Below are 15,751 nucleotides of genomic sequence, written 5' to 3'. Positions count from 1 at the left end.
GACGGTTAGCACCATCTATTGTCCAAACCTCACAGCTGAGGGGCCTGGCTGGCTGGGCTAACGACGAAATTCGTGTGCACAAAGGAAACTGCTGTTCTCCGTGCCTGAATTATTCAGAAATGCTCTCCTAATAAATTATTTATCTACTTTGTAAAAATGCATTTTCGATGAACGCAAGTAGGCTTCGGGGGGGGTTGCGTGATTATCAGCTGGAAGCTCTCCTGCCTTGTCCGCATTGAGGTGTTCAGTTTAATGGGCAAGTAGGAATCTCATTAAATACCTCATTAACAGCTCAGCCTGTGGAGCACAGCTGAAGGGGAGAGCTGGGCTGAGGTACGCTCTCAGGTGCCTCGTCGGAAAGATGTGATCACCGCTGGGAGCGAAATCTGGGGAGGATGTTTTGGCAGGGGATGTTGCAGGGGAGTGCTCTGCATACCAGATCACTGAGGTGGTGGTTCTGTTCCCTGCCTGGCCCCTTCCCAGCCCAGAATAAACCCCAAAACACAAGACCAGCCTGTGCTAAAAGAAGCCAGTACCTGGCTCAGCTGCGAGTTGGCGCGAGAACGGAGGGGAGCTGGACGGAGCGGAGCATCACCCCCACACGGGCCCTTGGCTGCGTTTCGCTGGCACAGCCCGGCAAGGCAAAAGCGGCACCCTGAACGCAGAAACGAGCGCCCTGGGAACAGCCATAACATTAATAAAAGGAGCTTTGAGCGGTATTTACAGGGCCCTGTTTTCTGAACAAATGCGTCTCAACGTCTCTTTCGGCATGGGAAAACCTGCTGCGCCAAGATCCCTCGCCGGGAGCCAAGCAGGGATCCCCTGAGGCTGGGAAGTTTATTTGCGATCGCCGAGAAGAGAAACACGCTGTTGCTCAAGCCTGGCAGGGAGCTGCTCTGCCCGAGCTGCCCGTTGCAGGGAAGAAAAGAGCCCGTTTGTCCACGTGAAACGGGCTGAGAAATTGGCAACCCTGCTGCCGCTGAGAAGCAGACCGGATTCATCCAGCAAAGGCAAAGAGCATCAGGCGGGTCCCGTGGTCCTGCAGCCGGGGGAGGGCCAGGGCTCCCCCCGCCTGGCCGAGCAGGGTGCATCCCCTCCTCGCTGCTGGCTCCTGCTGCCCCCCAGATGCTGGCTCAGCATCCCCAGCGTGGCACGCGCCCATGGGGCTCCCATCTCCTCCACTATCCGACACGCGCTACCATCGCCTTGGGTGAGAAACCCACCGTGCCCAGCCCAGCCAGGCTTCCACGTGGCCCCGTAAAGCCCTCGTCCCCTCCTGCGGGCCGGCCCGACCTGCGCTGCGCTGCCCGCCTCGCCCACCACTGCCAGGGCCGCCAGTCCCCGGACCCGAGTCGCCTCCCTGCACTCACGTAGGAAAATCCAGCGGGAACATCAGGGTCCGCGGGCTTGTGACAGGCATGGCTGCACCACGTGCCGCGCTGGCGGCCCTCGTGCCTCCCCGGTGGCACTGTGGGGGGACGCGAATGGCTGCAGCAGCCCAGCGCCGTGCTGCACGAGGTGCACCCAGCGGCACGGCGGAGCCCGCGGGAGGCAAGCTGCCGGAGAGGGGGCTGAGCAGCCCCCAAGGGCACGCAGGACCAGGCTGGAACCCTCCGGCCTGCACGAAGGGAGAGAACTCCTCTTCCCCATTAATAATTAGCCACTAGATGGAAGTACAATGCTGTACAGGGAAGGGTTTGGGTGCACACCGATGCACGGGATCAGGGAGAATTGCAGTTTGTGGCCAGGGTCCTTGCTGACGGCAGCACCGGTGCTAAAGGCCATTTTACTGCTTTTTCCTTGGAGTTGGCTCCTCAGCGCTCGCCGCTGTCTTGCGCCCGATGCAGGTGCCTGTGGGGCAACGGCGGGCAGGGGCACAGGGTCCGTCTGGCCACAAGAGCGGACTCGGCCTGGCTGCAGTGGAGGGGTGAGCTGGCTCGGCCGGTGCCACCGGCAGTGCCCAGGGACAGAGCCAGCAGCACCCCTGGCATGGAGGCGGTGGTGCCTCCTCTGCGCGCAGCCTCGGGCAGCACCAAAATAGCACGTAACAGCCTGTCAGCCAGCCCGCTAAATGGCATAAGCAGCTTTTGCCATTTTTAGCAAAGTGAGGATTGTATGTTGTTTCTGGGACGTGCAGTATCCAGGGCCAGCAGAAAGACGAGGGAAGAGCCAGGCATCCCAGGGGACAGCGAGCCGGGGCAGGGCAGGGGCCAGCTCCCAGCGGAGGGGCCGCAGCCCCGGGGCGGCAGGGGGGGGGCACGGCAGCTTTGGGAAGGGAAGACCATGGGGACAACGGTTCCCATGGGCTGGGCTCCACGGCGGTGCTGGCTCGACCCCGCTGGGGAGGGACAACGGTGGGCAGGCGAGGAAGGACTCCTTCCCCTGCCCGCACGGCACGGATCCTGCCTGCGGGGCCAGGCTGGCCTGGGCAGCCGCCGACCTCCTCCTGAGGCAGCCATCCCGACATCCCCGTGGCCAAAGCGGCTCTTCACCCCTCGAATCGTACCAGCGGAGATTGTGACTGCGCTGATGGAGCACAGCTGGTAACGAGCCTCCTGCTCTATTTTATTCCTGTTTATAGATGGCTAAATATAACTCTCTGCTTATTTTTAATTCTTAGTGAAAACTGCGATCCACAGTCCATCACGTCAGTTCTGTATTTTTCATATTTGCAGGCTTGCATCAGATCCAAGAGGGACAACAAGGTCAGGCTCAGCACAGGGCTGGTAGCTGAGTTAGGTACGGGCACCACGTCCTGCCTCGGAGATCTGGTGACCGCAGCGCCAAGAGGAGAAGGCGTTGCAGGGCTTGGGGACAGCGGCTTTCTCTCCGTGCCAGAAAGACCCCCCAGGCCCAACCAGAGCTGCCGCCTCTGAGCACCGCAGCTGCGGGCACTGCCTGTCCAGTCTGCATTTGGTGGCAGGGTTTGCTTGTCACCAGGCAGAGCAGAAAGCATTTTAAATGTTTTCCTATCACACAGCCAGAAGTAGCTCAGTGGATTGTACAACATCTCCCTCTGCAGTGGGAACAGGAGCCGGCACCAACCTGCAAACCGAGCGTGTAAGACAACACAACCACAACCACAAACGAGTGCATCGGGGGTCGTATCAGCTGGCTGTACCCCCAGAGATAAAGCAGGCACCCAGCGCTGCCTTCCACCTGCCTTCTGGGAGGCAGAGATAACATCTGGGAGGCTTTTTCCTAACAACTGAACTGAAAGGCCATGCGGTAATTGCAGCACTACCTACTAAACAAGTCAGGTCCAATTTTCAAATATTGACAGCCTAATAAATACCCCAATCATGCATTTTGGGGTTCAGGCTGAGAGTTGGCAGGGAAACCAGCCTTGTCTTGCTCACACCTTGGGGAGAGGCAGCCGAACACCTCTTGTCTCCTCTGCAAAAAAAGTTCTGATTTCAGTTCCAAGATCCTGCTCCTCCATTCATTGCTCAGGAGATGCGACTTCGACAGAAACATTGGCATCACATGCACGCAAACACGTACACAGCTCTAGCAAATCACAGTTATAAGAAAGCAACAAATCCAAGTAGATCTCTGTCATATTTTACTGGGATTGCATGAGGGATTGTTTCAAGTCTCAACATTGCATGGAACAACCATCATCCAAAACAAATTAAAAATCAAATTCTTCAAACGCCAGACTAAGGGTTTGACCAAAACAAGGCCAGTGGCGAGCAGCCATCCTGCGGCTCCTCCCTTCTGCACCCTTGCTGACTCCCAGCTCTACATAGAAGAAATTGTTGATGTGTTCATTTATGCATCCCTTTAGTCCTTCCAGATAGCCAGGTCTTTACAACAGCTCCGTAATTCGGGATACCGTCCTGCTGACATTCACTTGGATGGGTTTCCCCTCTCCCAAGGACACCAGCTCCCCACTCCCAGTCGCATCAGCATGCATCCCGCTATTTTTTCCTGTTCTGGTTTTGCAAGGCCAGGTTTGCCAAGGTCCCGCCTAGCTAAACCTTGAACTGCCGTGGAGCTGCTGGAGAGGAAAACCTCCGCTCTCTGAGGTTCAACCTCCCTTTTGGAAGGAGAGACACACGCAGGAAAAAATGGCTTTGTCTTGACCTAAAGCCAAAACGTGTGATAGGTTGAAAGCCATCCGCAGGGCTGGAATTACTCTGATGATTTACACTAGCGCTGGCACGCGTTTGGCCGGCTTCAGACAAAACTCTTCCCCCAGCGCTGCCCTTCCCCTCGGGCAGCTTTCCCTTCTTTGGTGCGGCAGCAGCCGCCAGGCAGGAACGGCTCTTGCCGTTAAAAGGAGAAGCCAAAACTTCTCACACAATAATTCATTTACTAACATGTTGAAAAACAAAAAAAGCTCAAACCCCATTTGAGTGCGTTAATGCAAGGCTGTAGACACACTGTCTCCATCGGCTGCTAACGACATTTCCCAATTTACACCAAGCAGCAGCTTGTGCTGTACAAGCCCAGCCCCGGACGAGCAGGTTTCACACGGGCATCTCCAGCAAACCGTCGCTCCGTCAGTTCCTATCAAAGTCCCAAACCCCTCTTTTCTCCATTAAGGATGTCTTCACAAGCTGTCCCAGTGTGACCAGATTATATAAGTGGTCCAGAACTTAAGTGATGGCCAGGAAAAATTAATGGGAAAACCCAACTTTTAGGTCAGCATGCGCAATAGCAAATGGAAAATGCAGTGTCTGAGCTGACAGCTCCTCGTGCCCTTAGGGATAGCGATGTGGTAGCCGGACTTCATTTCTAAAGAGACTGCAGCAAGCCAACTAGGACTCAAAGCAGCTGGTAAGCATGATTTTTTTTTTTCCCTCTTACTAAGTTCAGAATTTTCTCTTCTCTTGGGCTGAATCAGGCAGACAGACTTTTCTAAGTTCGCAAGAAGTTTCCTTTCTCAGAGTTTTTCTCAGAACAGCCAGCGAGCGTTTTAAACCAAGAATAGCCGATCTGCCTTAGATTCATACTCCTGTTTTTGGAAATGCTATTTAGAGATCGAAACTCCTAAATCAAAAGTAGTCAGGAACAACAGTGAAGACCCACATGGCTGTAACAGTGCGTACTGAACCGGCACCTTGCGATTCACCTCTCTCCTCGAAGACTCCTGGGAAGATTGGGTTTGCCCGAAATCTCCCCGAGTCGTATCAGCTCCTTGCCAGAAACCTGCACCACCCAGATTTAAGGTGTGAGCCCCCTGGAGCAAGTCACTGCTGCAACATCAGCAAAAACTATGCTACAAGTAATTACAAAAAAGAAAAAAAGATCAACCTAAGCCAAACTCCTGGTTAAACCTCTTTGAAGAAAATACTGGAGTTGGAAAGAAGACGGATTTTTTGTTCTGTTTTGCACAAAGAGGCATGGGTTTTTAAAAAAAGAATAGATCTATATAGTGTTATGTGAAATTTAAATTCTGAATCATGGTCTGAATCACTACGTAGCACTTATGAACGGCATTATTCTTATGGATTATATACTGATTTCTGCTGATACATGAATAAGCTTCATATACCGGATATGAGCTTTTAATGTCGTAGCTGCCAAGGGAATCACTGAAAGCCACCAAGAGTACTTAGTTCATCTATTGCTTGTCCAAAAGGTACAACTGACATTCAAATATAGCAGATAATTTCATGTTACACTGCTGAGCATCAAACAGAAGGACAAAAAGAAATGGGAAAGATATAGTAAAGGGATATCGTACCTAAACCAAAGCTTAAACTCGGAGCTAGCAGACCCAGCTTAAAACTTTCCCTTTGTAAGACACACCTACGCCAGAGAACTGCTTCGTTTCTCAAACGAGCAAACCACTTGTGGTCGAGTCAAGCCATAGCAATAGAAGTAGTTTTCTATTTGCCTATCACCACGCTTTTCCTGTTAGAAAGGAGAAAACTAGATTGTGTAACGCACGGGCTGTGACGAGCCGCCCAGGGATGCTGCGGGACGGGCATCGCTTCCAGCCCTTCCCAGCACGCCGGAGAGATGTCTGCCAGGAAAGCTCCCCGCAGCCCTGCTTTGGGCTGCCGCAGATCTGCACTGCTTCTCACCTTCCAGGAGGGGTTAGTTTGTCTCATAAGACCACCAGGCGCCTGGGCTGTCTATTCAGCACACGCCGCTAAAACGTTAATGGTATTTCAGCTCTAAGCAGCACATGAGAGAGCAGAACTAACCCCAGTAAAATCACCAAAACGCAGCTCAAAAAATACAATTTTGAGGCAGATTTGTATTGAACGCTAGTGTGTTTTCATGCAGTTAGATGCTCCCAGACAGCCTGTGCTGGTTTTGGAGGGGTGCACGCACGGAGCTGAGCCAGAGGGGACCCAGGTGGGGGGACAGGACCCCCTCCGCTTAGTGCGGTCCACTGGGGCATGGCAAAGCGGCCATCTCACACCGTGCCCGAGTGTGCACACCCTCACTTGCCAGTCAAGCCACTTCTAGGATTTATAGACATCTATTTCACTCATCTATTCCAGTTCACGGACGATCACTGCCTCCCTTGTTAGCAAGGGGCATTTTGCTCCCTAAATCACAGAGAGGCAGGAACGCTGCCGAAGGTTGAGACTGGGGTCGCCGGACCCCACAGCCCCCAAACTGCCCCCGAGCCAGGGCCGCGGCCCCATCGCAGGGTGCCACGCGGCTGCTGGATTGCCGGAGCCTGGCAGGGCGGGCATGGTTGGAGAGTTCCCTGATTTCATGCATTAGGCACTGCCCACCAAAGTCATTCAGCAGAGCTTTGAAGTTTTCTTCAAAGCTTCCCCCCCCCCAATATCCTGCAAAAGCTGAAATCATGTTAACCTCTTTGTTATTTAGCTTCCTTTGAAGCAATTGTGTGAGAGCTAATAAGACTTTATTTAAAATATGGCATTTAAAAAGCTTGCCTAGAAATATCAACCCTGCAAAGGAATTGCTCTGAATTATTATTTTTCTTGGAAATTACAGAGCTAAGGAACTGTAATGGCCATGCTGTTACTCACTATTTATTGCCTATTATGCCACTTACAATCCTTATAACAAGATACCTTTATTGTGCCAGGGTGTAATTTCTGTCCAGGAAGCGGTACCACACAACGATTGTAATTAAAATACCTGTTTCCCAAAAGCCCAACCCAAAGCCCACCAAGGTCCCACTGATTTCTGGGAGCATCAGAACAAAGCCGCAGGCTGGCCGTGGGGTGCCACCACCGACCTGGCTCTGGGGAGCCACACTAACCGCTCTGACTAGTGAAGCGAATAGATTAAAGAAGAACACGACCCTACAGTGCCTAAACACTGCACAACTTGTCTTCCCATCATCCAACGACATAATTTGGGTGGAAAAAGACCAGTATCATAATGTCATACGGTCGCTCAGAGGAGATGGAAAGCCTGGCTGTGGTTTCTGTTCACGTTAGATAGACCCAGGTTAGTGGGCACAGCAATAAACCACCTGCTCAGCTTAAAGGTGCTGAGGTTTTGAGACAGGCTTTGCCAGACTCCTGCTTGTAATCAGCTGCTCGCTCAGCCGGGCAGAAGTTAGAGCATGTCGTGACTAATCGAGCAGAGCTTTGCTAAGAAATCAGCCACAGATATCCTGGCATCTGCTGCGCTCGGTCCCAAGCTACATCTGTGTCCGTGCAAAGAGTCCATGAGCGCCGGGGGAGTAGCCCTGGCATTTGCTCCTCTCCGTGCTGGATGTGCTCCCGGGCTGAGGTCCACGCTGGTCCCTGGAGCCCCATCCCGGCGTGGCTCATGGAGTTCATGCCAGCAGCGTGCTGGATGCGGAGAGGCCCTTGGGGTAAGCAGAAGTGCTTTCCTTTGGACATGCCGATTCAAACTTTAGTCTTCTGCGCCTCTCTGTTATTCAGGGGTGGGGTTTTTCTTCACTTTTTTTTTTTTTTTCCTATTAACCTTTAAAGCTAACAAAGCCATTGTCCACATCAGGAACCGATGATGAGGAGCCCAGCAAGCCTTCTCCTTTGCTCGCTGCTGCTGGTGGCCCCTCATTGCACAGAGGGGGCTGACCCAACGGTCCAACCTGACCCCAAAACACCATGTGCCAACTGGATGGGAGGAGCGCCTGGCTACCCCGGCCACAACGGGCTCCCCGGCCGAGACGGGAAAGATGGAAAAGACGGACTAAAGGGAGAGAAAGGAGAGGAAGGTTGGTGAGAAGCAAGGGGTACGTCGGTGCCAGAGCCTGTGGGCAGCCCCAGCCCTTAGGTCCAGCCCCAGCAGGTCTCACGTCTGGCGGGTCCATGCCTGACCTTTGTCCAGATGGGTTTTGAATATCTCCAGGGATGGAGATCCCACAACCCAAGTCAAAGAGTTTGGCCTGGTGGTTATTTTTCCAATTAATGATGTTTTTTCAGACACGCTGCTCTGTGTAGCTCTACTCACAGCTGGGGGGGGGGGGGGGGGGGGGGGGGGGGGGGGCGAGCGGGCTTTCCACTTGGTGTCTCAGCTCACAGGGGGTGTTGAGGTCACCCAGCCTTTCCTCAGGGCCATCCCTCGCTCCATGCTGCCGAGCAGATCCTCATGCCACATCCCGCTCTGCAGGTCAGGCCAGTGGGTAGTGGCTGCCAGCACAGTACAAACAACTCCCCGCCCCTGCTCTGTCCCTCAGGTGTGCAAGGACCCAAAGGCGACGAAGGTGAAACAGGAATCCCAGGGCCAGAAGGGCCAAGAGGATTTCCCGGATACCCTGGGCAGAAGGGGGAGAAGGGTGAAGGTGCCTTCGTCTACCGCTCCGCCTTCAGCGTGGGGCTGACAGAGCGAGCCCCCCACCCCAATGTCCCCATCCGCTTCAGCAAGATCTTCTACAACGAGCAGAACCACTACGACGCCAGCACCGGCAAGTTCCTCTGCAACATCCCCGGCACGTACTACTTCGCCTACCACCTGACGGTCTACATGACAGATGTCAAGGTCAGCCTCTACAAGAACGACAAGGCGGTGATCTTCACCTATGACCAGTTCCAGAAGAACAACGTTGACCAAGCGAGTGGCTCCATCTTGCTGCACCTCAGCACTGGGGACGAGGTCTGGCTTCAGGTGTATGGGGAGGGCGACAACAACGGCGTCTACGCCGACAACATCAATGATTCCACTTTCATGGGCTTCCTCCTGTACCCAGACCTGGATGTCCATTAAAGCGGGGGTTCTGCATGGGAAAGGACGAGGTGGCTTAACCCTGGACGGCATTCTGGGGCACCGGCGCTATAGCTATACTGTATTTACCAGAAAATTGCCTTTTGCAGGGGCAACGATTGCCAAGGGTGGACCCTATCTCCTGTGAAATCAGTGAGGTTATACCTGAGTGACTTCCATGGGACCAAGAGTTCACTCCTACCTCTGCTCTTGCTCTCCTTGTGGAAACCTGGGCCCAAAGTCAAACACCACTCCTGCCACATCATGAAAGAATAACTCTCAAGATGGGCTAAACTTTTTTTTTAAATTTAAAAGTGATAAGAGAAAAATTGGTTACATTTAAATATCACATTCTAAATTTCCCTTTTTTAACCACCTAAATTAATTTAAACCAATAGTACACATTTTAGCCAGCATTTTAAAATTTGAGTAGAACAGGGAGAAGACTAGTCACAAAAGCCTTCTCTGCTCTTGTTTTCAGCTGGAACAGATTACTCCATTTTTTCCATCATAACTCCCTGTCTTATTAGGGCCTCTGACTTCCACCCGTGGTTTGTTGTCTCCCTTCTTTAGCCCAGATCTTTGAATATATTCAGATTATTCACTTTCATTGATTTTAATCCTTTGATTTTTCCTTTTATGTTTATCCCCTATCATTATCTCTCATGTAGCCAGCATGCTCAGTTAGGGCAGGGATCTTCTCTTTTGATTTATCTGAAAAGCCTTGTAAATGCCGGTGAGGCTACACAACAAAAGCAACCCATTGACCATGTGGCTTTGGGGGTCCCAACGTGGTCACAGACATGTTGGCCACACAGTTGTGATGCTCAGAAATGACAGTAGCTCCCCTGCAAACACCGTGCCTGACCAGGGAACAGAAGGTCCTTCAAGGATCCTGGGCAGACCAGCTGGGCAGAGCTTCAGGTGGTGCAACCTCCCAATGTTGAGTGGGCTCCTGGGATGAACACCCCCAGGACCTGCCCCAGCTCTCGGCAAGGGTAGCTCAATGGGGGAAGAGCATTAAGGCTGAGATTAGTAGCAATCCCATCAAACTGCTCTCCAAGGAGCTTGCTTGACTTTTAGCTAAAAGAGGATTTGATGGCTTCTCAGATACATTCAAAGAGGACTGCCATTAAGCTTCAGAACAAGTTAACACAGATCAGAGCTAATGCATTATTACAAGCAAAAATAGCATTAAGAGCTTCAACTGAAATTACTTCCAACAGCAGCATTTTCTACACACCAGTGAATTACCACATTACAAATAATACCAACAATAAAAAACTCTTTCAATAAGAACGCTCCCGCATTTTTGTATGCGTCGTTGGGAAGGGTTTGAAGAAAGGGATGTTCTCCTAGCCTCACCAGGCAGCCCAGAAAAAAAACAACAAAAACCCCAAACTTTTCTGGCAAGGTGGGGGCACCCTGGGCTGGCACACACAGGGACACCCCCCTTCTGCCTTCCCAAGAAACTCCCAACCCTTTAGCTTTCGTCAAGGCTTCGGCATCTCTCCACCTCACACTGGATTGCCTCCTTTTTCTACAAGATGAGCTCTGGTTTCCAGACAGTTTCCCCAAAACCACCGTGCCTGAATCTGCCCTGACCAGCCAGCCAGAGACACGGGCTCCACTGGCCCAGGAGGCTCCAAGCATATTAGATTTAGCAAGGGCTGAACTGATGCTCAGTCTGACCATGCTGAATTCAGAGAGCTGGGAAAAAACCTGCTCCTGTTGTGTGCCTTAATGGGAAGGGAACAGGGAAAAGAAAAAAAAAAAACCAAAACACACAAACTCAAAAACCATAATCCATAAACAAAAGGAGATTTAAAAATGCAGCAGTTGCTGGATCAAATGGCATAAGAGGCTTAAATTGAAAGGAGCAAGTCAGAGCTTTTGCAGTATTTTTTTCAAATATTTTCAGACAGATTTTCTGAAGGCAGGGAAAATTGAAACCACCAAAGTGCTAAGAGGCATTTGGGATAAACACTAGGAGGAAATACTAATTTAAAGACTAGTTCCCAAGAGGCAGCCAAAACAAATTATTCCTTTCCTTGCTGCCGCACAGCAGGAGTAAATATGCTTACAGCTTTATCCCATATACGAGGACTCAGAGGCTTAGACACGGCTTTTCACGCTGCCGCGCACAGCCGATGCTGTGTGCTTTAGGCCACGGCGGAGCCCAGGATATCCGCCCAGCCCCTGCAATGGCCCCATCACCAGCGTGACCCATCTTGATACGACTTCCACCCAGGCCAACAGCATCTCCCACCCCCGTCACCACGGCTGCAGCGCGAGGAACGCGGCACGTATTAGAAACTTGGGCCGTGCTGGCTCTTAGGGGTAAGTCTCACTGAACCCCAGGTGGCTGCTAGCCCTCTGCATCGTCCCGCACCACAGCTCACCCCATTCGCCATGCTTGCAGGTGCCGTCAGACCTTGTGGCAGATGACCAGCACCCCAGGAGAGGCCCAGGGTCACCATCGACTCCTGGTCAGCCTCCTGGCCACCGTGGCAGCGGGATGACAGAGGCCTCGCAAAGGACCAAAACGAGCCCTGCAGCAGACATCCAGCCTGGAAGTCCCCGTTACAAAGCCGGGCTCTGGCTTGGGTCCTGGGTCTTCCCCTGTCCCAGCTGTCAGGGTGGGGGTGCTCAGGGCTGTGTATCCAGAAGAAGTGTCACCTAATATTGTAGTCACTGCTATAGTCATATATGAGTAGAATATATGTCTTACATGCACATTATCACAGACCATGAGATAATGAGGCTCCACAAGAATGCAGTATATTAGTACATAAGGTCTTTTATATTAATCATTAAAAACGTAACCACTTTATCACCCTGTAAATGGCTTTTCCAAACTCCCCTGTGAGCGGCAGCCTCCTTGCACGCTGCGTGGGAACATGGAAACCGGGATCATGGGGGGTTGCAGTGCTCTGCTCCCCGGGAGCATCGAGCAGGGTTCTGCACCGGAGCTGTTTGGGGACTCTGGCTCCAGCCTGGGGAGCCGCAGGGCTGAAACCTCGCTGCCAGGGCAGGAGCCAGGCTGCTTGCTGAGGGGCAGGTCTGTTTCACCAAAAACAGATAGGGGAAAACAGGAAGGCGGCTCCACTCAAAAGTGCCCCGGTTGCGCCTCGGTCTCCACGCCAACGAGCCGCCCCACGCTCTCCCACTGTGGTGGCCGGCACAGGGACCTCCCTCAGTTCCTCCCACTGGTGTGCAACGCAGCGCGTGGCCTTCAACCTGCACCGGGTCTCTCATGTAAATACGTTGAGGAAGCAACCCCTCTCAAACCCTGCCCAGCGCTCCAAACGCAACCGCGGCAACTAACACGTAAAATATACGCTACGACGAGCAGAAGTACTGCTGCCTCTGTAAGAGGGCAGCCGGGGCCGTGCAGGATCTGCGGGCAGCAGCGTTTAGCTAGGCCGTAACCCGGGGCAGGGCTGCGAGAGGGCAGGAGAACAGCAAAGCAGCTCCAGCACAAGCCTCCTCGCAGCTCACAGCGCTGTAGGGACTACTGTCTTCTACAGGACGTTTGCAAACACGCTTTAAAGGGTTAAACCCCAAGGTTTGAATCCCAGGCTAAAATCCTGATCAAGCAGAGATTTCCTGCTTGCGAAGAGCACGCCTTTTCCACGCTGCATGTTTTATCAAGAAACAAACCCCTGTAAACACAGCAAGACAAAGAACTTAGGAAGTTTTAAAGAAAACCGTTAAGGCTTTCTGCGGACTGGCTTTTCCCCCTTATCGCGGTCATAAACACTGAAATGCAGCTTCACTGGGTTACTCACCCTCCGATGCGAGTGCAGAGACCATCTTCCCCCCAGCGCTGGCGACAAGGACGCTCCACACAGGGTCCCTGCATCATGCCCCGGCCAGGCACCTCAAAAACCAGCAAACAACAAACCGGCTCCCCAGTTAGCCCAGGCTGTGGACGAGGCAAGCTCCCACTGCATTGAAATAGGGCTCAAAGCCCTCCCTTTAGGGATTTAGATTGTTTTTGAAGCCTTTCACCTCAAATCTGTGTAAGATTCTTGCTTTACAGAGCTCAGCTAGACACACACCCCCCCCTCGGTAGCAGGCACCAAACCCCAGTTTAAGCCACCACCCAGAAAAAGCCACTTTGCACCCCCAGGAGCAGCAGTCGCCCCCCTCCTCGCTCTCCCCAGGGCAAATGCTCCCAACAGAAGCTCACACACACACACCCCCCCCCCCCAGCAAAGCAAGCACAGCCACTGAGCATGGCATGCAAAGAAAAACCTCCTCTCAGCAAACACACCTCTGCCCCACTGCAGCCCAGGTGGAGCCCTATGGCTGCCCTTAGCACCTCCTGAGGCTGCCCAGCCCTGCAGGTGTCTGCACGCGGGGTCTCAACGTGCCAAAAACCAGCTGAAGAGCTTCAGGAACAGCAGCTGAGCGTGGCCAGCACCCACCCCACCGGGCTGTGAGCCCCCAGTGAGTCCTTACACCCAGGAACCACCCAAATCCCTGCATGTGGTGTGGATATCACACCTCCGCCTCCCCGGCTCTGCCATGCCGGGGGCACACGGGGGAGATCCTCATGAATTCAGCTTTTATCCATTACTAAGTTACTGTGGTTTTTACTGTCCCTCCATGCTTTGTAAGCCTGTGGGATGGGAAAACCTGGCCAAAATAGGCATGTATCCAAGGCCTGGGCTGGCTCCCCAGGGTTGCACGGTGCTTTGAACGTATGATTATCTTGTAAAGAAGGAACCAAGAATGACACTGACATGCTGAAAGGGCACAGAATCATCTGCTCACCAACAAATGTAAATGGTTTAGGGTTGGGTTTTTGTTTAAATCAATCCTGATAATAGATGCCTAGTACAAAGTTCAGTCTCACTATTTAGTGCCTCTCTCTAGCTGTGGCAGGTTTAAATGGATGGTTTTCCCTATGGAAGCTACAGTAGTGCTGCAGGCAAGCAAATGGGATGCCTCTGGGCATAAACATTGCCAGCAGCTCCTATTAACTAGCAACCAATATGATGAAGACACCAAGGATGAGGTCTTATTTGCCGCTTTGTAATTAGGGCAGGTTATAAAGAGAGCACTCGGCTCCTTTGATCCTGAGAGCTGTGTTTGACTCTTCCCTCCCCGTACTGCTGCTCAAAGACAGCACGCCCTCCTGAAGGCAGAAAGCAAGAACACCCCACAATGAAAGATTTAAGTCACTGCACTAACAATTAGGGAGAAATAACATGGCTACAGCTGGAGAGACTGGCCAGTCTCACCCAGCTGGGAAACCATCTGTGAAAGCATCCGTGGCCCTTTTAAACACCATTGTAGGCTGAGCCTAATTGTGCCTCAACCCCATGTAATCGCTTGTGCCAGTAATTAATTGGAATACAAATAGCTGCACTAAACCATGAAGAGCTACAAGAAAGAGATAAATTGCTTGCAAGACTTGCGTTTATTTGTGTAGTATAAACTCACTAGAGGCTTTTCGGCATGGAAGAAGGCAGAGGGATTAGGATAAAGCCCTACATTTAGCTAATCAGCCATTGTACTTCCATGCAGGAAACACCATCAAATTTAAAGTTTACCCTTTGAAATACTCTGGAGGAATCCAGTCCTGAGCATACCCAGGCTGGGACCAAGGCTGCCACATGTTTTTATGAGATTTGTACTAGATGGAGGTACACAATGAAAAGGCTTAGCCTGCCACAGGACTGTAAATCAGCAAACCCAGCCTCAGCCCATCCTTAGACTCATCCCAGGACACCAGCCCAGCATAACACCATTGCTCTTTGAGGACAGTTGTGTTACCTCCTTGCATGCAGGTGCAGTTTGTTACTCTCCAGCCAATCCAAGGGGAAGGAAAGGTTTATTCCCAATGAAACAGAAGCATTAAACATCAACATCTGTTTCTTCCTGTGTAGCATATCAGAGGATTCCCACTCACAAGGCAATCTGCAGGATCTCTCCCATAAAGCAGGACAGCTTTATGGAAAAGCATCAGGGAGGGAGGCAGAGCAGGAGATAGCACTTGAAGCCCCTCTCTAAAGCCCTTACAGAGTCGGGGAAGGACAGGGGGTATGAACCAACACACCCAGCTCCCCCGGGCATCTGTGAAAACAGTGTTCTGCCCAAAGGAGTCAGGACAGCACAGCTGCTCCACTGCCTTGTCAGGGATTTCCAGAGAAGCCATTCTAGTTCTGTAACATGTTTTGGTTAGTGTTTTAAGGCCAAGATGGATCTGGCACCCCGGCTGAGGTAAAACACAGAAGGGGGTTCCTACACCACAGTACCCATATCCCAGTGACATGGAGGCAGCTTCAAGCAGCAGGAGAGTGAAGGACCAAAGCATGTTGCTCAGCAGGCTTTATGGGGAGCCACGAGTGGGGGCACACTTTGACGAGGAAGCTCTCCAACAGAAGAGGCACTGTCCGTGACAGGAGTCCCCTCTGCAAGCATCCTTGCCCAAGCATCCTCAGCTGGGCCAGGGGACCCTGAGACACCCCTGGTGGGGGCTGCTCCTGGCTGCACCAGGGACGCTTCGTCACATCCCCTTGTTGCTATGTATTCCCTTGCTCAGTCACCCACCTTGTACATGACACTCAGCTGTATGGCTGTTTATTCACAACAATATACTAAATCGGATCTTCTCCCTCAA

At 52.2% G+C, this 15,751-nt stretch overlaps 1 protein-coding gene across 1 annotated transcript; it reads left to right on the top strand.

Annotated features, from left to right (window-relative positions):
* The first annotated feature begins 4,219 nt into the window (after nucleotides 1-4,219).
* ADIPOQ (adiponectin, C1Q and collagen domain containing) lies at nucleotides 4,220-10,411 on the top strand. The gene is made up of 3 exons (XM_010308969.2): nucleotides 4,220-4,785; nucleotides 7,912-8,131; nucleotides 8,594-10,411. The coding sequence occupies exons 2-3, from the start codon at nucleotides 7,918-7,920 to the stop codon at nucleotides 9,118-9,120; spliced, it is 741 nt and encodes a 246-aa protein (XP_010307271.2). The 5' UTR covers nucleotides 4,220-4,785; nucleotides 7,912-7,917; the 3' UTR covers nucleotides 9,121-10,411.
* Nucleotides 10,412-15,751: the final 5,340 nt, after the last annotated feature.

Source organism: Balearica regulorum, chromosome 9 (genome assembly GCF_011004875.1).
Source record: "Balearica regulorum gibbericeps isolate bBalReg1 chromosome 9, bBalReg1.pri, whole genome shotgun sequence".
NCBI classification, from domain to species: Eukaryota; Metazoa; Chordata; class Aves; order Gruiformes; family Gruidae; genus Balearica; species Balearica regulorum.
The sequence above is the reverse complement of the archived record's forward strand: the minus strand, read 5'-3'. Positions and strand labels throughout refer to the sequence as shown.